Source organism: Chelon labrosus (assembly GCF_963514085.1).
Source record: "Chelon labrosus genome assembly, chromosome: 9".
NCBI classification, from domain to species: domain Eukaryota; kingdom Metazoa; phylum Chordata; class Actinopteri; order Mugiliformes; family Mugilidae; genus Chelon; species Chelon labrosus.
The window spans coordinates 20,368,893-20,394,003 of NC_140359.1; the positions used below are offsets into that span (position 1 = coordinate 20,368,893).

Consider the following 25,111-nt stretch of genomic DNA (forward strand, 5'->3'; position numbering starts at 1 on the left):
CAATGGAAAGCAGTAAATTCATTTAGGCTGGCTTCATTAAACCCTGCTCCTTGGGTCCTGCATCGTGCTCTCCCCTTTGCTCTCATTTGCGGGGCGAGCGGATGTGCCGTGGGTAAGAAGGAGGCAATCACACGAAAGAGTGCAACGCAGAGGAATTGGGGGAACACGAGATCGGAAGTGAGGGAAGGAAGGAAAGGCGGAAAGGGAGGGTTATCAATAAAGCAGCACAGCTATACAAAAAAAAAAAAAAAAAGAATAGAGCAACATTACAGAAAGTGCTGGTGGGATGGAACAAGGGCACGAGGACATGTGCTCATTTGATGATAAAGAAATAAGGCATAAAAGGATGAGCACATAAAAGAATCATTTTGAATATGGCTTTTGTTTTATTCATCTGACCCAGCCTTTCAAAAGCCACAGAGAACAGAGGAAGACATAGAAAATTACAGCTTTGGTGCTCAAACAGAGGCCAAATGCCAGGTCTCCAGCATGGTGAAACAAGGGCAGCCGAGCCCCGTGGTCTCTTTACCATTTAGATTATACTTGCTGCTTTCTGACCCCACAGTATGGATAACCATAATAAGCCACAACCCCCACTGTGTACCACCTGTATGCCAAACATATTCACAAAAACCTCAACTAGTGCACAGGAATCCTGGCCACAAAAGTCTCCGCGCACACAACTCTTCTTCTTCGAAAAAACGAATGAATCAGAATGAACTTTCCACTTCTGCACAACTTTGTCAGACTCATTTCAATACCACTGCACCATTTAGTGCCCAATTTAACGGAGCGTTTGCAGCATGAGAGGACTATTAATGTCGGCGAAACGGGCATTGAGAAGAGGTATGGCGTCTCATGAAAGGAGACGGGATCACAGCTCTGGAAGTAATTTGAAGGCCTCCGCTCCCTCCGGTTGACGGCCGCGCATTTCCACAGAGGAAGTGTCACCAAGCTCACCGCTCGCTACTTTGGTTCCTGGCCAACGGAGCACTTCATGAGAACATTTCTGTGCGATTACCTCACGTACTTGCTCAGCTGACGGGCTGATTGTTAGCGACTCAAATCACTTACATGACCGACACACTGAGCCTGCCGAGAGAACACACACACACACACACACACACACACACACACACACACACAGACAGAGCCCACTGGACTGGCATCTCTCTCTGGGGAAGAGAAGCAGCTCCCTGGGTGAGAGTCAAGCACAGAGCCTTAAGGCCGTATGTGGTAACGCATTCATTCACAAGCATTGACAGATATGCATGATGAAACGTCCACTAAGGTTTGGGCACGGGCCAAAGTAGCCATGCATATGCAGAAAATTACGCAAGCATGTGCTGACAAAGCACTGAGAGCGTACTGAAGCATGAATAATAATCGCAAGAAAATAAGAACTATTGTCAGAGCAAGCAAGAAGGTCCTTGAAGAAAACATTAGGAAATAAGAATAAAAAGCTATTTCCCTGTCTGACAAACGGAATAAAATTGATTCATACTGAGCAGAAAGCCCCGTTTGGGACGTTTTATTCTCTATGCAACACATAAAACCCCCTACGACCCCACGCACAAATTGACTGAAATTTAACCTTCAGCGAGGAAGGAATATACACTATATTACCAAAAGTATTCGCTCACCTGCCTTTACTCATTCCATGAACTGAAGTGCCATCCCATTCCTAACTCATAGAATTCAATATGATGTCGGTCCACCTTTTGCAGCTATTACAGCTTCAACTCTTCTGGGAAGACTGTCCACAAGGTTGAGGAGAGTGTTTATAGGAATTTTTGACCATTCTTCCAAAAGCGCATTGGTGAGGTCACACACTGATGTTGGTCGAGAAGGCCTGGCTCTCAGTCTCCGCTCTAATTCATCCCAAAGGTGTTCTATCGGGTTCAGGTCAGGACTCTGTGCAGGCCAGTCAAGTTCATCCACACCAGACTCTGTCATCCACGTCTTTATGGACCTTGCTTTGTGCACTGGTGCACAGTCATGTTGGAAGAGGAAGGGGCCCGCTCCAAACTGTTCCCACAAGGTTGGGAGCATGGAATTGTCCAAAATGTTTTGGTATCCTGAAGCATTCAATGTTCCTTTCACTGGAACTAAGGGGCCAAGCCCAGCTCCTGAAAAACAACCCCATACCATAATTCCTCCTCCACCAAATTTCACAGTTGGCACAATGCAATCTGAAATGTACCGTTCTCCTGGCAACCTCCAAACCCAGACTCGTCCATCAGATTGCCAGATGGAAAAGCGTGATTCATCACTCCAGAGAACGCGTCTCCACTGCTCTAGAGGCCAGTGGCGGCGTGCTTTACACCATTGCATCCGACGCCTTGCATTGCACTTGGTGATGTGTGGCTTGGCTGCAGCTGCTCGGCCATGGAAACCCATTCCATGAAGCTCTCTGCGTACTGTACTTGGGCTAATCTGAAGGTCACATGAAGTTTGTAGCTCTGTAGCAATTGACTGTGCAGAAAGTCGGCGACCTCTTTGCACTATGCGCTTCAGCATCCGCTGACCCCTCTCCGTCACTTTACGTGGCCTACCACTTCGTGGCTGAGTTGCTGTTTTTCCCAAACGCTTCCATTTTGTTATAATAGAGCTGACAGTTGACTGTGGAATATTTAGGAGCGAGGAAATTTCACGACTGGATTTGTTGCACAAGTGGCATCCTATGACAGTTCCAAGCTGGAATTCACTGAGCTCCTGAGAGCGGCCCATTCTTTCACAAATGTCTTGTTTCACAGTCTGCATGCCTGAGTGCTTGAATTTATACACCTGGGGCCAGGCCAAGTGATTAGAACACCTGATTCTGATCATTTGAATGGGTGAGCGAATACTTTTGGTAATATAGTGTATTTAAAACAAACATCAAATCACTAGACGCAGGAAACTGGATAAAAGCACAAGAATTAGATCACATCTCAAAACAAAGATACAAGATTAGAGAGAAAATCTGTTGGGTGATGCTACACACATTGTTCATTGTGCACCATTTTGACTTAAAAGCATGTGTTCTACATTTCTTGTATCCCCTGGGCTGCTATTAAAAACCTTCCCAGCCCGACAGGACAGAGGTTTAACCTATACATGGAAAATTATATGTATATAATAAATGCAAGAAAAATGTATTTGCTTAAAATGGAACTAATGATTTGGTTGTTGTGGGTCAACGATTTGGTTAACATGGACTTGAGCTCAATTTCAGTGTTGGGCTCATGATACATTTAGACCTGTGTCTAATGGGGTTCAACAGCTGCGAGAGGCAGGGTTTAGAGAGCGATGATTACGTTTGGACGGTCATTTAAATGCTGCCAAGATATTTAGGATTTAATGCAATACAGTAACCTGGTACTCAAAAGTGTCACTTCGCATTTGTTCAGCTTCTAAAGCCCCAAGAATCAACACTATAAAACCCTGAAAGGATGTTATAGAGCATGACCAAAACCTGTAATCATAAACAAAGAGAAAAGAAAAAAAGGAGTATTGGATACTGTGACGTTAGGCTTTCTTACGTGGGGTTTCTTTATTTATTTCTGCTCTAATTTGACTTAGCACTAGTCTCTAACAACTGCGACCTGCGCAGAAGACCAGTCAAGGTTACTCCTGTTCCCTGGTCACCGAAAGGCCCTTAAATTCAGCAGCTGTTTAGCTGTCACTGACAGTGAATCACAAATCAAATCTTATGACTTCCAGAAATGAGAGCACTCCAATCACACTAAAGACCCCGGAGCAGCAGGAAGACTTATACTGGAGGGAGGTCAGGCCCAAGCCGCTAGTATATTTTACTTATTTTATTGTACATATCTTAGTCAAGGTTTTTGACTTTTCAGTGTGTAAGCGGAGAGGTGTAGGATGCTGTTTGCCTTGGATCGGTGCCTGAGCACAACAGCGGCTCTCACGCTGCCGTAGCCCATAAGCTCCAGCTGCTTGCCTTCATTGTGTCTCTGCGCCGCGCCACAAATGTTTCTCCATCTCCGATACTTATCAAGGCACCGGAGTTTGACGCCGCCATTACTCAAAATTAATAACCACGGCAGCATGTTTATCATAGCACACTTTCACAGCCAACCTGCCAGAAATAATCACCCCGGTGTTTGTGCGCGTGACAGAAGGAGAGAAAAGGGGGAAAGACAGAAGACGGAACGCAGGAAGACAACTGGAGGGTAGATGAAGTGTGGAAAAAGAGACAGAGCAGAGAGAGGGGCAGAATTTGAGATGAAAGGCATAACTGATAAATGAAGAGAAAATATGCTACATGCATATGAGTGCATCTGCCGTGCCTAATCACTCTGTCTCCATTACACCTCGCTGGTTTTCCCTGCACCCTTTCTTCCCGTCATGTCTGACAAGAGGGCAACACTACCTCTCCTTGTGTATTCACTGCTAAGCAGGACTCTGATCTCCACTGACAGCCAATCTGCTCCAACATGGCAGGCTTGAGTAAATAAAAAAAACTTGCCTGGGTTTTTAATTTACAAATCATCTTCAGGCCCGGAGTTTCCCCGCTGGAGGAGAAGAAAAAATAAATAAATAATGTTCCTGTTGTGCGCGTGAGTATACAAGTACAGAAAAAGGAGTGACAAGGACAGGGGGGAAGCCCCTCAGCACCTTTTCTCAAATCTGGAGAGACAGGTGGTGGAGAAACAAGACAAGGACAAATGTCTGTCGGTCGCCGGTTCAGGCTCTGCTGACATTTTCCATGGCATTTAGAAAAAAAAAGAAAAGAAAAAAACTTCCAACAAAACCAAAAGAAAAAGGGAGGGGGCCTAAAAATAGTTGGCTGTAGGAAAACCTATGCGCGGTAAGAAGCCGAGGTTATACAATAGATGTAGACACTTCAAATGCACTCTTATCTGGGGGGATTTGCTCACTCTCCCACATCCCGCTTTCTTTAACTGAGATGAACGGTTATGGCTGAACCGGCTGCTAGTGAGGTCAGCTGGAGCATTTGTACCCCGCGGAAACCACAACTTTGTTATTTTGCTTCTGCAGTAGCAACACTCAGCAGACGGTGGCTCCTAGTAACACTCACTTGCCAGTTCATTAGGTACACTAGTGAAGAGGAATGCATTAAAATATAACAGTCCTGCAATAAATCTTTGCTTCATGAAGGGTATGGTAGTCAATTTTTTTTTTTTTAAATAACCAGTGGTTGGCTGTCAGGGCCAGCAAAGCCTTCTCTGGCCTAAACTTTATCAAAATCATCAATATTTTCCCATTCATTTTATTAAATTATTCCCAATAGCCTATTCTTTTAATTTTATGGCTTGTCTGTCTCTCAGCTTCGGTGCTTCTGGCAGTGTAACTTTGCATTAGAGGTTTCATCCAATCATATTTCAGCCATCATGTGCTGCCAGAGTCAAAGAAATCTGCCTGAGCTTTAAAACTGCAGGCGGATGAAGCTTGAAATACATTGTAATGACGCTGTTCCTTTAACCAATCACCAATCACAGTTCAAGTTTGTATTCTTACGCTTTCTCTATGGCCTAAAGTTTTCGCGTCCTCTGATTGGAGGGCCAGAGAGCCGCTCCGTTGAAGCCAAGCTAGCGGTTCTTGTTCATCTGTTGGGAGCTGCACAAGCAAATCGGCCCCGTTAACATTTTGATAGCTATTTTTTGAACCCACAATGGCAGAAGGAGGAGAGGCTATCGATTTGGTTGCAGATCTTCTTAGAAAGACATTTTCACGGTGGACTTAGAAAGAAAAGCTGGATATTGTGAGGAAAGGCCACCCAAGCCCGGAGCTAGCTAGCCTGACCCAGCCGGGGAAAGGGTGTGTGCGCCACTTTCAGGTCAGCAAATATGAGCCTGTCACCTTGGCTGACAGGCTCCTAGGAGAACTCTAAAATTGTCTAAAATGTTCTGGCGAGTAAAATTATTGATATATTTCCGTCTTTTATGTATATATTTGCCATTTTATTGGGTCGACATTGATGCTTCTGCTGGATTTAACGTATGTGGCTGCGGCAAGTGAGGAGACTTTTTGAACTGCTCTAAGTAAGTTTCTTGCTCTAGTAATGGCATTCATCTCACGATATGAGATACCAGTCTGCCATGCAACGTCCTGTTTTATTGCATATCCGTATGATGTTGATGGTTTTTATAGCAGTGGCATCATGTTGATCGTATTAAGAAGTGTTCTGAATAAGGTTGGAGGGCACTGAAGGCTTAGTTGGAAAATGTACGGACTGCCACTGAAAATAACTAGTTGTGGTTTGTAGTGCAGTGTTGTACCAGCATATGTTTAACTATTAACGGTCCAAAATGGGTCAGTGGGCAAGTCTAAATGACAGAATCACTTTAATTCAGTCCAGTTTAACAGCACCACAAACTACATCCTCCAAACGGATCATACAGATGAAATACCAACTTTCTGACGCTGTCTGAACATGAACTGACATTATAACAGTCACCAAGGAAGATTTAGTGCAGAGCTGTAATATTAGAAAGCATGAGTTTATCACTAGTGTACGTAATGAACCGGCAAGTGAGTGTAAATCAAATGTGAGTAGTTTATAAAGTGGGAAGATCTAAATTCTAACCGAAAAATTAGCATATTTCCCCAAATGTTCATCTTCTAAGAAAGTTAGCCACTTTGTCGCTTACTGCGTGACAGGAAGTACAACACAATAGTTAATAAAGTAAACACGAGACTTACCTTATACATTAAGTGTTCTATTAGAAATTGATTGTCCTCAGCTGGATCGGAGGTTTGCTTGGTTAGCAGTAGATAAACAACACAGAACTATAAAAAAAGTAATTAAAAAGCATTCAGGCTGTTGCTTCTTGTTCGCATTTGGGGAGCATATAAAAGATGCTCATCAACTTTTACTTGCTCACAGGTGAGACAGCTGCAGTATGATGTAACAATATCAGCTGAACATTCTGTCGTTATTAGCAACAGAATGTTCAGCTGTTCCAACCAGTTGTGACTCATCAGAGAACGGACACGGGCCTTCTGAGGGTAACCTGTGGTGTCTGGCAACAGGATGTTGTTAGTGGGGGGGGGGGGGGGGGCTTTGGGTCTTGTGGGTTGAGGGGAGGGGCCTCTGTGGATCAGTCGACTTTTTCACCACATATTAGTCGACTTTAAAATATCGGAAGTCGTTCAAGCCCTACTGGGTATACGCAGAATGGACAATAACTCCTTGACTTCGCTGTAAGTACAAGCAAACCTCATGGTAAATGTCTTTCAGCAAATAGACACTGACAGCTATGGTGGCAAGTGTAAATTGCTGAGCGTTGACAACTACAGATCCTGGTCATCTTCACTTTGACGAAGAAAGTCTACTCGTCAAACACACCGTTATCATTTTTTAAGTTGACATCCTTTAACTCTTTTGCAGCAGGAGCTCTGTGATCTGGAGGCTGGTAGCAACAGAGGTTATTTAGAGTCAACTCTCAGGGCAAACACTTCGAAATCCTAAAAAAATTTTGGAGAAGGCGTGTTTCGGAGAGAATGTGTCTCCAATTACTTCTTGCATATTAAGCTCCTGAAAGTCAGTGAGCGCCCACGGTCATCCCTCTCCTAGTCTGATCTCGGTACGAGGGGACAAAAATGCAGAACAGCCAATTTGGTCAGTGATTTGTGATGCTCATAAGTGATGGAGATATGCAGAGTATGTTGGCCTCGAGTAAAAAAGCAAAGTAGGAAAAATGGATGAATATTGATTTCCCAGTTTAAATGAAGCCGGCGGAAAGAGGGAGAGATGAAGGGGAGGGAGGGAAAGAGAGGGGAAAGATCGCCAGGGCTTTTGGGAAATGCCCAGCTTCCAACAATACAGACCTCATAAAATAAATGACTCACTCACTCCATGCATCTGCTTTCCTCAAAAGGCTGCAAGACGGTTGACCAGAGCTTGGTCACAAACAAACACGAGCACGCAGACACATCCAGGGACACACATAAATACGAATGTTAACACGCGTCCTGTCCGGGAGCGGGGTTAATGTTAAGAAGAATAGTGGCTGAATATTTACTTTGACCATAATTACTGAGGAGGCTTCACCGCAGACTTTAATCTAACACACTTGCACAATTAGGAAGGTTTTGTGTCCACAAGCATTTAATTTGAATCTCATTATGTCCAGCAGAAATGATAGCAGCTAATTTCTACAAATGACACAGAAAAGACAGAACTTCAAATAAGAAATTACTCCCACAGTGGTAACAGAGCATCACGCAAACACTGAGAACAAAGCACCGGAAAATAAAGGCACAAAACGTTTAACTCTGACACTGTGTTCTCAACTTGGTTCTAAAAAAAAAAGAGTGAGCGATGCCATTTGCTCTGCCATTCCACTTTGATCGCCCCGACTCGCTCCCCGTTTTCAAACACTGTGACATTTGAAAAACACAATCCCACTTTGGTCTCCCATCATCGCTGGAAGAGGATACAGAGAAATAACAGGGCCGGCGCTGGCAACCTGCAGCACATCACATCCTCGCTCCCCAAGAAATGACAGTGACCAAAAAATAGGCGTCCCACTGTCACAATCTGCCCGTCTGACTGTGTCGGCGGGAAGTCCACATTTGGTCATCATTCCTCGCTTTCCTACTCTGGGCTGCTGTTGTTCTGCTGTTATTACGGAGAGCAATGGCGGGAGCCGGATGACACGAAGTTTATTTCTTTATATTATTCAAAAATGAGACGAGGCAAAAGAAGAGAAGAGGAGAGGGGAAGGAAAAAAATGACCGAAGTGCTTTACCTCCCACGGAGCTCTATCTCCCCCACGGCTTCTTGTCGGGGGGGACAAATTGATCCTGGAAATGAGGGGTCATTTCCTCTGCCTGTTTACCTGCTCACGGCACACTGTCATCAGCTTGAAACACACATGCAGACACAAGCTGACCCTGCGGTACCCTCAGAGACGGTTGAGTCGTTCTGCTCTTCACCGAGACAGCAAGCAGGCCACCTGCATGTGTATGTGTGTTGGCTTCCGCAACAGCAGTGACCCGGATGACCTTTGACTCCTTGAACTCTGAGGAGCCACTCTCTTTAGAAATTCACCTACCTTTATGGAATCTCACTTGAGTTAATCAGACTCCTTAGACCTGGGGTGTCAAACTCATTTTAGTTTGGGGGCCACATACAGCCCAATTTGATCTCAAGCAAGCCAGACTAGTAAAATAACAGCATAATAAACTATACATAACGAGAACTCCAGACTTTTTGCATTTGTTTTAGTGCAAAGAAGAACAAGTAAATAAAAAATTCTCAAGTAAAATAAGTGCAATTTGGGCACACTGCTGTCTGTTGTTTAGCCCTGCGTCTCAGTGTTGTCTTCTGTCCACTTCTCTTACTAAAACAATGGACAAATTAGGGATATCAGTTATTTTCATTGAATATTCGCACTTTGCAAATTCATGCTGCGGGCCAGATAAGACCCTCTGGCGGGACGCTTTTGGCACCTGTGCCTTAGATGATTTATTTTTTGTTTGTTTTTGTATCTAGTAGGTCACAAATTATCATTACCAGTTCAGATTATGCTCATTGAACCATTGTTCTAACTATTTTTTATAGTTTTATATTGTTCCGAGGACAAAAAAAATAAAAAATTGACAGAAAATGTATTTTCTGCTGAATGTGCAGAATGTATTCTGTACCTCGCTGTGCAAAAGTGTAATTTCTTCACATTACTCACATAATTATAGGGACTATAACTGGGTTATGTCAATGCCTCTGCAATGTTTTTGCTGCAGGGAATGGGTCATGAGTTCGCTGTCTTACTACTGTCTTTTTTGACATTCAGCCACATCATTACCTGCGTCAGGGTGCATAACTAGCAAAGTAAGCAGATTCTGGGGGAGGCTGGGCCGTGGGAGCCGTGCAGCATCAGAGAAGCAATCATGTAAGCGTCCTCGGCTGCTGCTCGTCCACCTCGGCCTTTTCACTCCTGAATGTCTCCGCTTCGCTCGTAAGCCGACAAGCACGCCTCCTGCATGCTGCTGCTGCTGCCGCCGTACACACACAACATCCTAGTTTTACCTCCCACACGGGCTGCCACACACACACACGTACCACTTTAGATTCCAATATTCCCACAGGTGATCCAATCCAGCCAGACACATGAGCACCTTTAGCCCTGGGACCAGTGCAGTAAATATCATCATGGAATCAATGCAGCTTTGAATCATTTCGAGGCTGAACCCGCGCGTGATGTACTCAGTGTGTGCGTGCGTGTGCAAAAAAAAGGAAAGAAGCTGATAACGCAATGTGCTCCTGCGAGGATTCCACCAGACTCCATGTTTTTTGATTGAAAGAAGGCGGGCAAGGTATTACCATAACCTTCCCACCGCATGTGTGCTGTAAACTCAATAATGCAAGAATGATTTCACACGCGCACACAGACACATACTGTACACACACACACACATCCACAACACTCTTTGCCTGGACCCATTGTTGCTATGCACCACGGTACGTTCAATATTGTGTTCACACTCCTTTGCCAGAGTGGGAGTACAGTCGGCAGAGATGCCTTAGCTGTAAATCAATAGATTAAATAGAAACATATGAATAAAACACAAGCTAATAAATAAAAGAGGAGATGGTTTACTGTTGCTGTCACATATAGCACAGGCTCTCTCTCCCATTTGAGAGAGAAAAGGCAGGAAAGAAAAAAAAAAAATGGGAGTGGGAGCCGCATAAAGATGACCAGGGAGACAGAAAGGAAAAAACGAAAAGTTATAGTTGTTCTTTTCAGTCTTATAAGGAGCTTATCTGTTTTAGTACTCAGTGTTTGGCCTCTTGTTTTTAAGCAGTACAAGTGTTTTAAGTACATGAATGTGTGTATCAACACACTGTGAATGTGATTCATGAAACATGTCTCCGGCCTTGGCACAAGAGTCAAAAGTGTCCCGCGCCGTTTTTGTTTTTCCATTTGTGAGGTTTGCGCATATTTACCTCATATCTGGTGATCAACTAATAGTCCTGGGATTTCATTAGCTAATGAATGAATAAACTTAATAATCAGTTAAATTGTTTCTCTTTTTCTGCTGTTCCAACACAGATGAATGCAGCCATGCAGAGCATTACCAAATCGTGTGCTTATCAAAGATAAAAGCACATTTGTGATTTTTTTTTTTTTTTTTTTTTTTTTGTGATGGCAGAAATCTGATAATTGCTTTCCATTAATGACTAACAATCAGCTCCCCATAAAAAAAAAAAAAGACCACAGAAATGCCAATCAATGAGAAGTTGTCAACTAAGGCCATAATGAGCCATTAGTTTAATACTTTACTGAGAGGGAGCAGAGCAATTGAACTTAACTGCTGGGCTCATTAGATGACTGTAGGCACTTATTAGTACTGGACTTAGCACTTACTTTTACACTTACAGAACTCTTTTTTTCCTCTTCCTGAGGATCCTTTTGCAGACTTGGCTGTCCACTTAGACGGTCCTTTCTAAGTCAGTGACTGCTAAGTTGTGCACAGCGAAGCCCACAGAAGCACATTGTGCAAACTGTGGCAGATTACACACTTGGCCTGAATCGAACTTGTCGTACCTGTCATTGATGCTCCAGTTGAGGCAGAGGTTGAGGGAGCTGAGGTTGCGACATTTCCGCACCACTTCCATCACCGTCTCGTTGTTGAGCTCTGCGATGTGCCGGAGGTCCAGGACGCTCAGGTTACGTAGCTGCAAGAGGCGACACACAAACATTTAAAGGTCTGAATCGTGTCAAACTCTTACAAAGAGGAGCACCCAACAGCAGAGCTCCTGTTCGCGTGAGCAGAGCCAAGCAGAAGTTGCAGAAGAGACATGCTTGATGAAAGCATGTATGGTATACGTGCTTAATTACATGGGTGGTTTTGATGTTACCCCAAGATATGTGGAAAATGCACTGAGCAAGAAAACTGTAGTGAGAAAAATAACTGCATGAAAGCAGAATAACGCCTAACAAGGCGGATAAATGCTACAAGATTGCTTGCCGTTACTGTTTACCATTCTGCGCCTGCACGCCCGGTGTGAGGGGTTACGAGCCAATATGAGCATTCACTTTTCTTCTTCCTTTCATCTTGCCGACTTTCAATAATCCCATTTTCCGATCTGAATACCTTATAAGAGGGGGTTTAGATTAATCCTCCAGTCAAAATCTCTACTTCCTGAAACACTCTTAGAAACCCACACCGACGCACTGTTCGACAAGCGTTCCCACTCGCTGAAATTACCAAAGGCTTTTTCAGGCGATAGCTCGGATGCATACTCAGAACTATTTAAGGCACAGGTGCACACACAAGTACCTGCTCACACTTGCTGCACACATACACACACACACACCAGGGAAGCGAGATAATAGAGGTATGGTATTCCGGCCAGCCGCCAGGGAGGCATAGAGGTAAATGTCATGGCCAAGGCTAAAGAGAAAACAAGCTTACAGTTGGTGTTAAGATCACTGAGCACTATTGTCGTCTCCATAGGCATGACATATACCTAGCAGCATGAAGACACATGGGGGGAATGGATAAGGACCACGGCTCGCTGTGTGAAGTAAGCACACATGTAAACACTCTTCCCTGTCGCCACATACTGAGAGTCAAAACACAGAGGCTCGCACGCCGGCTGCAAACAAACAGGGTAAGTGTGCAAGACGCTGCACCGCGCTGACGGTAATAAAAAAGGCTTTCAAAAGCTTTACTTCTGCCGAACCGCTCCATTTGTCACCCCGTCCTTACGCAGCCTGTGGCTTTTTGTCACTCCTTAGAGCAAACTTGGATGCACGCCTCTCGTGATAAAAGGTCTACTTAGGCATGAAATAAACATGAAACCGATTTATTTATTTATTTTTCTATGTCCTCACCTACACTGTGAAGATACACTTAGATATACTAATGAAATAAACATTTACCAGCGAGCGTGTGCGTGCAAAGATGGGTCAAGAAAGCGGCAGGAACCATCAGGGACAGCTAAACGGACGTGTTGAACAATGGTACTTAATGAATGGGGGGAAAAAAAAAACTTAACTGTATGCGTTATCGTAGACGTTCACACAGACAAGCAGATGGTAGCAGGCGTGCACGCAAACAGACATGAACCCACACACACGCACAAACTGCCATGTGCCCAAGTGGCCGGCTTTGGATCGAAGTGCTAAATTATTCATTCAGAATGAGGCTGATCTGGGTGTGCATGTCTGCGCGCAAGTGTGTGTGTGTGTAGTTGTATCACTCGGGTTGCCGGGACGTAAATCTGTAGTCACATTGATAATGTAAATCATTAAATCTTAGCATAAACCCATGGTTTAATTTTAGGGTGGGGTTAGGTTTAAGTTAAGGTTCCACAAATAGCGTTTGGGGTTACGCTAAGTCTCCGGGAAATCAATGCAAATGAATGTAACACACTATGCAAAGTGTGTGTGTGTGTGTGTGTGTGTGTGCATCGTCTGCAAAACAAAGGCATAATTCAAACCTGGATGGAGGCTAAGTGACCAACAACCGCTCGTATTCAGCACCCACGCTGTCAAAATCATTACCATCAACTGCAAACGCATCCTCGCAATCTTCCTGACACACACACACACACACAGTTATTTGCATTCAGTGCATCTGGTTAATAAGCCCCAAGTAAATTTCAAAAGCATCAAAAGTGGCATTTGTTCTCCAAATCTTCAAAAACTGCTTATGCCTGCTCGAATTTCTACTACGGCCAATGGGAGCCGTCCCATTGATGCGGGCCACCAATGAGAAATCAGGCCAACCGGAGCGAGTTTGGATTGGGCCGGCGTGTAGCTAGGTGGAAGAAAAACCAAAAAATGAAGCAGATGTCTCCGTGAAAGGGAGGAGAAGCAGACGCGGCTGAGACTGTAACTTTGCTAATCCATCTGTGAAAACCGCTGCAGGAAAATAAACGCCACAGTTTAGAAGACATCTGCCAGAAGAAGAAGAAGAAGAAAAAAAAAAAGAAAATCCCTGAAATGAAAAGTCTCACAAAAAATAAAGAAATAAAATAAGCTCCAAGTAATTAGTCACACGTCCGTAAACGTGACAGTTGCAGTGTTTGATTTCTCCTAGCTGACAGATTATCATGATTTGATTAATTAATTTGATTCATAATATATCTCTTATTTTTCCTTTGTGTATTTCTTTGATTCAAGAATGAACAGGAACAAAAAGAAAGAAAAATAAACTGGGATGAGGAAGAATGAGAGCTTTCGACAGAGACGAAGGGAAAGTGAATGATGCGCAACAAAGAGAAAAAGAGGAGGCAGAAACCAAATAAATAAATAAATAAATAAATAATAAAAAGGCAGAAACGGGGTGAGGAGAGCAAGTGAGAGAGAGAGAGAGATGGGCAGAGCAAGAAAATAGAGAGCAGGGGATTTGGTGAAGGTTTCTCTCCTCGTTGGCTGAGGTCTGTAACCAGGCAGAGTTTGACTCGTCTCCTCTCGAGTTGGCAGCTGCACCTGGATAATTATTCATGTTGTTCGTAAAAACTGAAGAAACCTGCAAAATCCAGCTGCTCTGAGGCCGGTGCGTCGCCCTCGCCGCGTGAACGTGCGGCACAGACAAAGTCGGCGTGCGTGGTGATTAGATGCATATTATTTGTGAGCACGACACATGCGCAAAAACCACAGTGGAAATTGACCGCTTTGTGGTTAATTTAGAGTAACTTGTACTTGTGCTTGAGTCTGTCTTTAATATTTATAATTCACACTCGCTGGCAAAACATTAGGTATACTACTATGAAACCCTCCTGCATGCATTCTAATGTAACAGTCCTGCACTAAATCGTCCTTCATGTCTGTTATAATGTTCAGTTTATGTTGAAACAGCATCAGAAAGGTGCCGATTCAACCGTATGATCATTTTTGGAGAATGTAGTTTACGCTGCTGTTAAACTGGACTGAATATTTAGCCACTGACTTAAATGGGGCTGTCAAAATAATAGAAACATGTGTCGGTACAACACAATAAATTCAATAGCACTAAAAAAACAATGCCTTCACAATGAAAACACAATTATGCAGGACAATCACATTAGAATGCATTCGTTTTCACTAGTGCACCTAATGAACTGGCAAATTAGTTTTGCTTTTTACACCCATTTTACTTTATACATAACTACATTTATTTAAAAGTTATTATCACTGAGGCCCTGCGATAGACTGGTGACCTGTCCAGGGTGTACCCCGCCTCTCGCCCGATGACAGCTGGGATAGGCTCCAGCACTCCCCGCGACCCTTCACGGGACAAGCGGTAACAGAAGATGAATGAATGAATGAATGAATGATGTGAGATTGCACATAAACAGTATATGATCAGTTTACAAAAGGTTTCCAGCAACAGTCTATGAACTAACTCCACCTTAAGCAGCTACAACATTAAAGTAGAGCCTGCTGACATATTAATGCACCAATAATAATGTTCCAACGATTTTATACTGTAAGACTCGCCTACCAAGGCACCTCCCTACCCAATAGCGCATCTGGTTGAGATGACGCCCCATACACTGAAGGCTTCTGTCCTCGCCCTTTTCTGCACGTCACCCCATTACGTCCCGGTTCTCTCCACAACAACCCATCAAAAGTTAAGACACAAAAGGACCAAGAGAATAACTTAAAAAAGTATATTCTTAATTACAGTCAGCAGTGAAGCAGGATTTTTAAAAAGACTTGCACTTTTACTTGAACAAAAACTAGTATTAAGTACTTTGCACACCACTGATTAACGATGACAAGTTAAACAAAATATTTTTTAAGAACTGTGCCAAGAGATCAGTGATATAATAAATTAACTATTTTAAGTCATAAAACTACTGAATAAAACTAAAGTTAAATTCAACTTAATATCTTATCTCAACTAGACTTTCAATTCGGCACAAAAAAAAAGCAGAAAATGACAGGACTGATAAACCCTACCCTTATATAATCGCAAATCTGTATTATTCAATCTAATCTATTCAAAGTTAAGAGAAAAGGATCAAAGACGAGAGAAAAGCAAACACTCCACATTTGACAAAAGCCGGATGAGAGAGCGGTACTCGTCTGGGATGCAGGTGTAGCGACACGTTTCTCTATAAAAGAGGGGTTGTTTAATTCAGTCCACATGAGCTCCAAGCAGTTGGGCTCTCGCCTGGCTCAATTAGAAACGTCTCTCAAACAGGAAAAATGAGAGCCCGAGCCAGAGGTCAAATACAAAACGGCACTTTAGACGGGAAGAAAGAAAATAACCGGCTGCTTCAAAGATATGTTATCCTCCAGCTCAGCAGAGGCCGGAGTTCAATATTTGAGGTTGATTTTGCACTTTATTACATTAGTGTACGTCACTGGCGGGCACACTGTGTCGTATGCCTCGCCAGACTTACAGGGCTATAACTTCTCGCGCTATTACTGCATATATTTACACAACGTCGAGCGCCGAGAAGCCAAGCAGGAAGTTGAGGCCTGGTGGACGCCGTTGCAGGGGATATGATGTAATGGTTCGAGCGCTGGCACGAAACAGCACGAGTTCCATCGGCTGTAGCTGTCCATCATCCTCGGCGTTCCAGCTGACAGGCAGCGAGATGACATTTAAAAAGCACAGACAGAGCGAGCATTGTTTTAGTCGTAAATAGCGAACATGTTGGATTTGGAAAATATGAGCTGCTGTTTCATGCGCCGCAATAAATTTATAACCACTTCAGGATTTACTACGTGAGTTTGGTCAATGAAAAATAGGCCCTACTGTGGGAACTGAAAGCAGCTCGACAAAGGAAAAAAGCACACGCTCCTGAGCGGGGAAAAAGCTCACTTTCAGTAAAAACTAACTTTTAAAAGCCGAGACCAGACAAAAAGATGAGCAGACGCTAGTTCAGATCTTCTAAACAAAGCCGGGAGAAGTTTAGTCAGTCACTTTGAAGTACATTCAAAGTCCCGAGCAAGGAGTCAAAGTCACAAGGTGTCGCTGAGGTGTTTGCTCGGCTGTCCGTATGTGTTGGAGGCGAAAAGGTGGGATGAATGGCAGCGGTGTCACTGGGTGAATACGAGTGCGCACTCATGCATACAGGCTCTGTTTTTTTTTTCTTCTTCTTCTTCTCCTCCATATCAGAGGATCCCAGACAGTTGAGTCAGACAGGAGAAAGCTGTGTCGAGACAATCCCTTTGCAGTAAGCCGAAATCATGCCCACCCCTCCCACTCCACACACACACACACACACACACACATAAATGTATAGAGGCCTGAACAGACAGAGTGATATTAATATTTGACAAAGGGCCGAGGGAAAAACAGGAACAGCCACAGATCTGATATTGTAAATACATGGTCTACATCCGACACGGACCACTGAGCTGATCCCTGAGTGTGTGTGTGTATTTGCATGTGTGGTTAACTCCTCTCTTTATCCCATCTACTGTCTATCACTTTTTTTTTTCCCTCTCCTACCCCCTTTTCCCACTTTCTGTTTCTCCCTTCCAGGCACTAATCCTGCATGTGTTGGTCTTGATAACAAACTCAGCGGCGAGTAAAGGCTCAAGGAGACAGAGAGCGCCGCTTTCTCCTTCCTCGGCGCACCGAGCCAAGTGACCACACAGGCCCGCGCACACACGGCAGCTAGCGCCGGTGCGACTAGCGCGGCGCAGTGACACTACTTGGGCCAATAATGAGACATGATATCCCTCCCTCCAGAGGTCAAAGCCCTCTCTATCTCTGTCTGTGTCTGGGTTAAAAAGTCTCGCAGCCAAATGAATTATTCTTCAATTACTCTTGCGAGAGACACACATCATCCTTAGGCTGCTCATTATATTCATAAATCCCCCAATCTCCCCCATACAGCAGTCAAGAAAATTATTATTACAATTTCGACTCATTCTGCGACCCCCACAACCCCATTACCTTTCTTCCTCCAAATCCCCTCCGCCATTCGGTTTCCCCTTTATCCTCCCCACCGCGCCCCCCCGAGACACAACACAAGTGTACGAGCAAACACACACACACACACTTTCAGACGGGGAAGGCGTACACATGTGATGATGCGAACGCGGACGCACACTCTCGCTTCTTGGGTTGGTGTTGTGGGGTTATCAGTTTGACACAGGGCACTGTGATTATGTATTTTCTGTGCTCCAGTCAGGGGGGAGGAGATAAGGGGCCAGCAGACTACAGCGAAGCCAGACACCACTCCATCCTACGCAGGGTGGGAGCGGTGGCGCGGAGGGTGCGGAGGTGACAATAGGTCAGCCCCTCCATCTTAACCTTACGGGTTTCACCACATAGTGCAGTTCATTTTTAAGAAATGACATCAAGAATACAGCTTTTATTAATGTTTTATTTCATAGCCCCCAGTCAGGGGGGAGGAGATAAGGGGCCAGCAGACTACAGCGAAGCCAGACACCACTCCATCCTACGCAGGGTGGGAGCGGTGGCGCGGAGGGTGCGGAGGTGACAATAGGTCAGCCCCTCCATCTTAACCTTACGGGTTTCACCACATAGTGCAGTTCATTTTTAAGAAATGACATCAAGAATACAGCTTTTATTAATGTTTTATTTCATAGCCCACAATTTGAACTCGGGGTGTAAAGACACTGCCCCGCTAAGCCGCTAGGATGGACAGAACATATGATTTTGGTTATGAAATTAAATAGCTTCCCTGTCATAAACCAGACTGTTTTATTTGCTCATAAACACACAGAGGGAATGAGGTATTACCCACGGTCCAATTCTGTCAAATTTAGAGGGGGATTTATCAAAGGTCCTAACTTTCTCTCAGGAAGAACAATAAAACCACTGGAGCAGCACGGCCGAATTAATCTACAAGGCCCCAAATGAGGACCAGGAACACATCAGAGAGACAACACATAGCTATTACAGTCTCCAAATATACTTCTTTTCATCTCTGACACATTCCTCAGCAGTCTCTCCATTTGTTATGTCTCCGGCTGCGCTCTTTCTCTCTCTCTCTCTCCCAAGGGTGGGAACTTTCGCGCACACAAAAAAGGCATTTTGAGGCCCGCGGTGTCTTAGGGAGGCGATAGGCTGATGTATGAGGAGGGGCATTGTGGGTAGGCATGACAAGGAAAAGGGGAAGCCATCAGTGGGACATCTAAGGCTGAGGGAATGAAGGCTCTCTGGCACCCGGAGCCGCTCTCTCAAACACTGGCTCTCTGATAGGGCCGACCTTGGGCTTAATCACTACCAGAGGAAAAAGAGCGCCGCTTGACAGGAAGATGGAGAGACAGAGGGAGAGTGTGTGCGAGAGTGTGAGAGAGAGGAAGAAAGACAACAACATATGAATCGCATGAGTAAAAGACAAGAAAAAGAGACGCACACAGAGGGAGACAAAGGATAAAAGCAGAAAGGGATTGGACAGAGAGAGAAGCAGGTAACAACACTGTTCAGAGTTGTATAATGACTTTGCTGGTATTCCCCGTTTTTCCAAAGCCAGATAACCGCCTCAATCTCTGCCAGAGAGGCAGAGGGAAAGCACAGAAAATACCGTATGTATCCATCCACTTCTTGAAAAACGCACAAATCCATTTCCCCAAATGCACACACACTCACATGTGAAGAGCAGGGTCACGCTCAATCTGGCTGAGTGAAGCCTTCCAGCCTTTTAATAACACCCAACGCCTACACGCGCACACTAAACCTATTGTGCTTCCCCCCCTCTGTGGCTTGTGACTGACTTGGCTAAAAGGCGAACCCTCTAAAAATGGAATCAGGAGGAAGATCGATCTCGCACAGGTCGGCGCACACAACACGTATGTGCACAGCGCATAAACTTCTCGAATTAGCTGCCGAGAGCCGAGGGCCACAAATCACCGAAAGCTCCGGGACACCCACAAAGCTTCCACCCCAAGATGTTTTGTATCCATTATACAGCCTCGGGATCTGACAAGTCTCATCAATAAAACTATTATAAATGTCAGGAGCTCAGAGCCAACTTGGAGCTTCAGTCTGAAAACCAACCATAAATAAAAATTTAACAGTACGTCTCTGGCACAGTAACACACACGCACAAAAGAAAAAAGAAAAAAGCCCACATCACACACGTATTTGCTCTTAAAATCATCGGCTTTCGTTTTGACGTTTGAAGCTGTATGTAATGTTTGATGTCCGACTAGTAAGGAAAAGCGTTTCAAAGCTTGTTTTCAATTATCAGGCTTTACGCTCCACAGCCAGCAGAAATCTCGATTTTGCCTTTGAGTCATTAACAAGATGATGATTTATCAAACGCCGCCCGGCCACAAATATTGAGCCGTTGCACATCACGGTGGAACAGCGCAGCTCCTGGAGGACTGAAACACTGCAAAAAATTAAAAAAATTAATTAGAGGAGCATAAATGCCCCAGCTTTACAGTCACTCTCCAGACCATCTGCATCGAACTCGTCGCCATGGGTGGCCTATTTCTACCGTCAGTTCACTTGATTAAGAAAATACGATTTCAATTGATTTCCTCATATCCTAATGTGTGAGAAGTGTAAAAAAAAAGGCCATCAATCTGAAATGAGTGCGTCATAGGAGAGAAGTTAATAAAAGTAATGGATTTTCTTATATATTTTTTTTTTTTCCTGCTTATAGCGGAGTAGCTAGTGAGGGGGGTAGGCAAGATTATCAGAGAGAGAGAGAGAGAGAGAGAGAGAGAGAGAGAGAGAGAGAGAGAGAGAGAGAGCAATTGAGGAAGAAAAGGGAGGGAGTGCGCAATAATCGAACAAGAGAGCAGCGCTGCAGTCCCGGAATCACATGCAGGTCCACGGAGTCATCAGAAATGCAACGATTCTAAAAGCGAGAATATGATTTTCAATCGACACTGGATGGGACCAAGTGGGAATCAATGAGAGGAGGAATCAACTGCTAAACGAGATAATTACTGTCAGAGATTACAGAGGGATGGAGGCAGGAAGAAGGAGAGAGGGAGAGAGAGAAAGAAAGAAAGGGATGAATCGCACGAATGACGACTAAAATGACGGGCGCAAAGAGAGAAGTTACTGAGCTCGAGCCTGGTCAAAATGGCATCAGTGAAATCACGCTTCTTAAACTTTAACAACCTCCAAATAAAATGCATTTTCAGGATGTTGTTTGGATTGGATTTGATTTCTCCCAGCGGCTACGAATTTATACATTTACGAAGCTACAAATTTAAAACAAACTTTTGAAAATAATAAAACCAGCCATCTTGGTTATCTATGCCGATGTCAATGTAAATTTTATTATTTTTATTTATTAAGAACATTTAAAAACAACAAAAAAGTTTCCCAATTCATTTTCTGTAACCGCTGGGCACCCCTTACGACCCTCCAGAGGGGACTGGAGCCTATCCCAGCTGTCACTGGGCGGGGTACACCCTGGACAGGTCACCAGTCTATCACAGGGCTAACACAGAGAGACAGAGACTCACACCTACAGCCAATTTAGAATAACCTATTAATTTAACCAGCATGTCTTTGGACAGTGGTAGAAAGCCGGAATACCTGGAGAGAACCCACGCAGACACAAGGAGAACATGCAAACTCCACACAGAAAGGCCCCAGTCGGCCCATGGTTTCAAACCCAGAACCTTCTCCCTGTGAGGCATGAGTGCTAACCACCACACCACTGTGCCGCCCCCTGTACAATAAGAGTTACAAAAATAATCTACTAGACAGAAACAGGAACATGTCAGGTAGTATAGGCTCTCTTCTCCTCTTTTGATCTCTTGTGCCTCCATTTGAACTGGCTTCCTGTTATAGGGGAGTTTTTTCTTTCCACCGTCACCTTCGTGTTTGCTCTGGGGCTTTCAGGCCAGGTTTTGTAAAGCATCTTGAGACAATACAGCATATACACGAGAGAGGCACTCTGAAAGCTGAAAGAGTTCTCCTAATACGTGCATTAGCTCTTTTCCAATATTGGTAAAAACCAGCTCTAGCTACGGCCCTCCCTTCGTGACACCTCCAAAGTGACACTTCAAAATGGGCATCAAAATAGGAAACATAGCTCGTAAAAGATTTTGGTTTTTGGTTATCAGCAAAAGAGGTAGTTTTAGGTAAATTCTATAACATATCTGCTAAATTTGCTTTTACATAAACAGAGTATAAACATCCTTTAAAGAGGAGTGTGCAGTTACCGCGCTTATCTTGTTAGCTACACACACTTTCATCACTGCAGCCGTGTCATTCTCGCTGTGTGTCTTTAGGGCGAGAGCTACGTGGAGGCTTGAGGCTGAAGGTTTATTTCTGACTCCGGAGCTGCAATCTCCTCCCAACAAATAGAGTTGTCAGCTCGCGTTTCCCGTGTCGAGAATATTCCGGCATTTTTTAAGACAACGAGTCCATAAAATTTGAACATTTACAACTGAGCAGCAAACCCTATCATCTCCGCAGCAGGACCTTGAAGTGATATTATTATTTCTTTGTCAAATGACAAATGTGGGGTCTGCGTGTGTCCGTGATGTCAGCCCTCCACCTCGGGAGACAAAACTGCATCTTTAAAAACATATAAATGTTATCAGAATTATGAACTTGTTCACCCGAACTCCTAAAACTTCACCTTGGTTAATACTGTAATAAATAATAATGAGGTGAGCTAGTCTGTGTGTGTGTGTGTGTGTGTGTTGGTGGATGCATATGCGTCCACCTCCAGGTATGCTAATGCTGTTATGACTGGCTGGCTTCATTACTGTCTGTCTACAACACCATGGCCAAGGTCAGTGGAGGCTGCAGAGATGATAGGGGGCCAAAACCACGAGCACAAATTAATCTGCTGTTTAATCTAATAATGCAGCGTGGCATCGGGTGCCTCAGTCCTATTAACACAACTGTAATTGCATTTGAGGAGGAACGGGAGCATGCGGGTCCACAGAGGTGTGTGCACGCTCAAGTGTACACCTGAGTACATCAAACACAAATCGAACTGTATTACACTCACACACACGGGTGTGGACATACCATGCGGACGCACACATCGGCGCCGTTTTGGGAAGAGGGAGTAAATGAGAAGAAAAACAAGGTGCAGTATTTCCCGGCGAATTCAAGCATGTGTGTCCATGTTTATTATGGCATGGAACGTCTTTAAGCACAGAGCCCTGCTCATTAGCATGGTAATATCCAAACAGCGGGGTGTAGTCAGAGCAGCAGCGTATTATTAGGATTCATCTCATTAGGCTTTCATGAGATTTAAAAGTTAACACAAAATAACTTCAAAACTAAGTCTGAGATAAAACGCACAGCGAGGTCCCGAGTTTACTTTCCAAAAGTTAAATTCCCTCCCCCCGGAGACAATGCATGGCCTACAGCAAAACGGACAGCTGGAGTACGGTGACGGGATTAGACAAAAGGAAGCTTAGTCACGCTAAAACTTCCGTTGACATTTACTGATTACCGCAAAAAAGTCAAACTGAAATGAATCGTCTTTTAACTAGGGCTGCAGGAAGTACCTTATCTGCAGTTTAACTGTGAGTAAACGCACAACTGGAGTTCTTAGGAAAGGTCACCGAAGGAGGATTCAATGTAAACCGTGATAACGCAAGTCAAGAATTGCTGTAATACTCACCGCAGTAAGATGGATGACTCCCTGAGAGGTCACAGGGCATCCCATGAAGCCCACGAACTGGAGCTCGGGGCAATTCTCCGCCACCGCCCGCACAGATTGATCAGTGACCTGCACCAGAGAAAAGAAGACAAGGTCCTAGGTAAGACATCTCTTAGTACGATCGAAATTAACTACCTTTATTTAATCAGCTCACTTCAAACTGGCTGAACACATTTCCTTCGTTCACATTTTCAGAATCAGCATATGACAGCAAATGGTAAAAGAAAACATCTGGAAAACGGAGAGGCCTAAAACGGTTAATTAACTTGCAAGTAGAAGAAAGTAAATCAAAAATTAAGAGCAGCGCGTGCAGACGGGAGCTGTCAGATTCAAGTGGGCAGGCCCGGTGCGTTTTGTGTTGATCAACAACAGAGAGAAGGAGTGAGTGAAGGAGTATCACAGAAGGAGAGGAGGCGGAGGAGGATAACTGACAAAACAGCCAAAAGTGTCTGCCAAGCGGCGTGGGCGCCGACTTATGATGGATGGGCTGTTTCCCCATCATTCACCCCGGCCGTCTTCTAACAGCTCATAATGGATCAAGGATCAATAGGGAAGCAGAACATTTCCACCAGCTTCCACTGTAGTCATCAATATGGGTATTGATAGCAGCTTCACCTCCTTGGCCACATTCAACACTGCAACAATATGTGGGAGATTGTGTGGCCTCTCTTTAGGCTTCCCCAAAACTCTTCATCAATCACAGAGATAAAATAAGATCAGAAGAAAGGCGAGAGAGATAGAAGAGAGAGGGAAGGGACTGAGAAAACAAACATCTGAGAATATTAGAGAGGAAAAAAACATGTCCTCAGGTTATCACTGTCAAAATCTTCAACAATTCTTTGTGAAATTTCCAAAAAGCAGACCAGGCAAAAATACACCGATCAGCCACAACTGACAGCAGAAGTAAATGACATTGACCATGTTGTGACAATACAATGTTCTGCTGGGAAACCTTTGGACCTGGTATTTGTGTGAATATTACTAGACCAGGCACTGCTTAATGGCAGCAGCCATCCCCAGCAGGATGCAACCTGACAAGGGCACACACACAAAAACTGTTTAGGAACAACTCAGAAAAACATGAAGAACAGTCCGAGGTGTTGACCTGGCCTCCCACAGAGGCCCCTCCCTTCAACCCAGAGGACCCAAAGGCCCCCACTAACAACATCCTGTTGCCAGACACCACAGGACACCCTCAGAAAACCCATGTCCATTCTCTGATGAGTCACAACTGTTTTGGAGGCACAAGGGAGGCCTATCAATATTAGGAAGGTGGTCATAATGTTATGCCTGATCGGTGTACATTTAAATACAGCCAGAAAGCACTCCAAGTAGTGATAATGGACACACACGCAAAAGTTTCCTCCTGAATGTCAGTTGTAAAAGCGCATTCAGACTGACGTCTAAATCTGACATGTTTTGAAAAAGAAATAAAAAGTATGGCCACAGAGACACGTTTGTCATACATTTTCCAAATGTTTCCGAGTGAAACACGTAGAACATGAAAATATTGCTATTTGTGTGGACCGAGCTAGCTCTCACTGCTGGAAAGAAAATAGCACAACAACACTACATCGAGGTTCGCCAAGCCCCACCATCTGTATCATTCATGCGGTC

General features: G+C 44.3%; 1 protein-coding gene across 2 annotated transcripts in view; it reads right to left on the bottom strand.

Annotated features, from left to right (window-relative positions):
* Positions 1-25,111, bottom strand: part of fbxl17 (F-box and leucine-rich repeat protein 17) — a 218,349-nt gene that overhangs the window by 118,114 nt on the left and 75,124 nt on the right. For both annotated transcript variants that reach the window (XM_084551370.1, XM_084551369.1), the window contains exons 7-8: positions 23,456-23,563; positions 11,520-11,650 (exon numbers count right to left, since the gene is read on the bottom strand). In XM_084551370.1, coding sequence (XP_084407496.1) covers positions 11,520-11,650; positions 23,456-23,563 — 239 coding nt within the window. The remainder of the gene's footprint in view (positions 1-11,519; positions 11,651-23,455; positions 23,564-25,111) is intronic.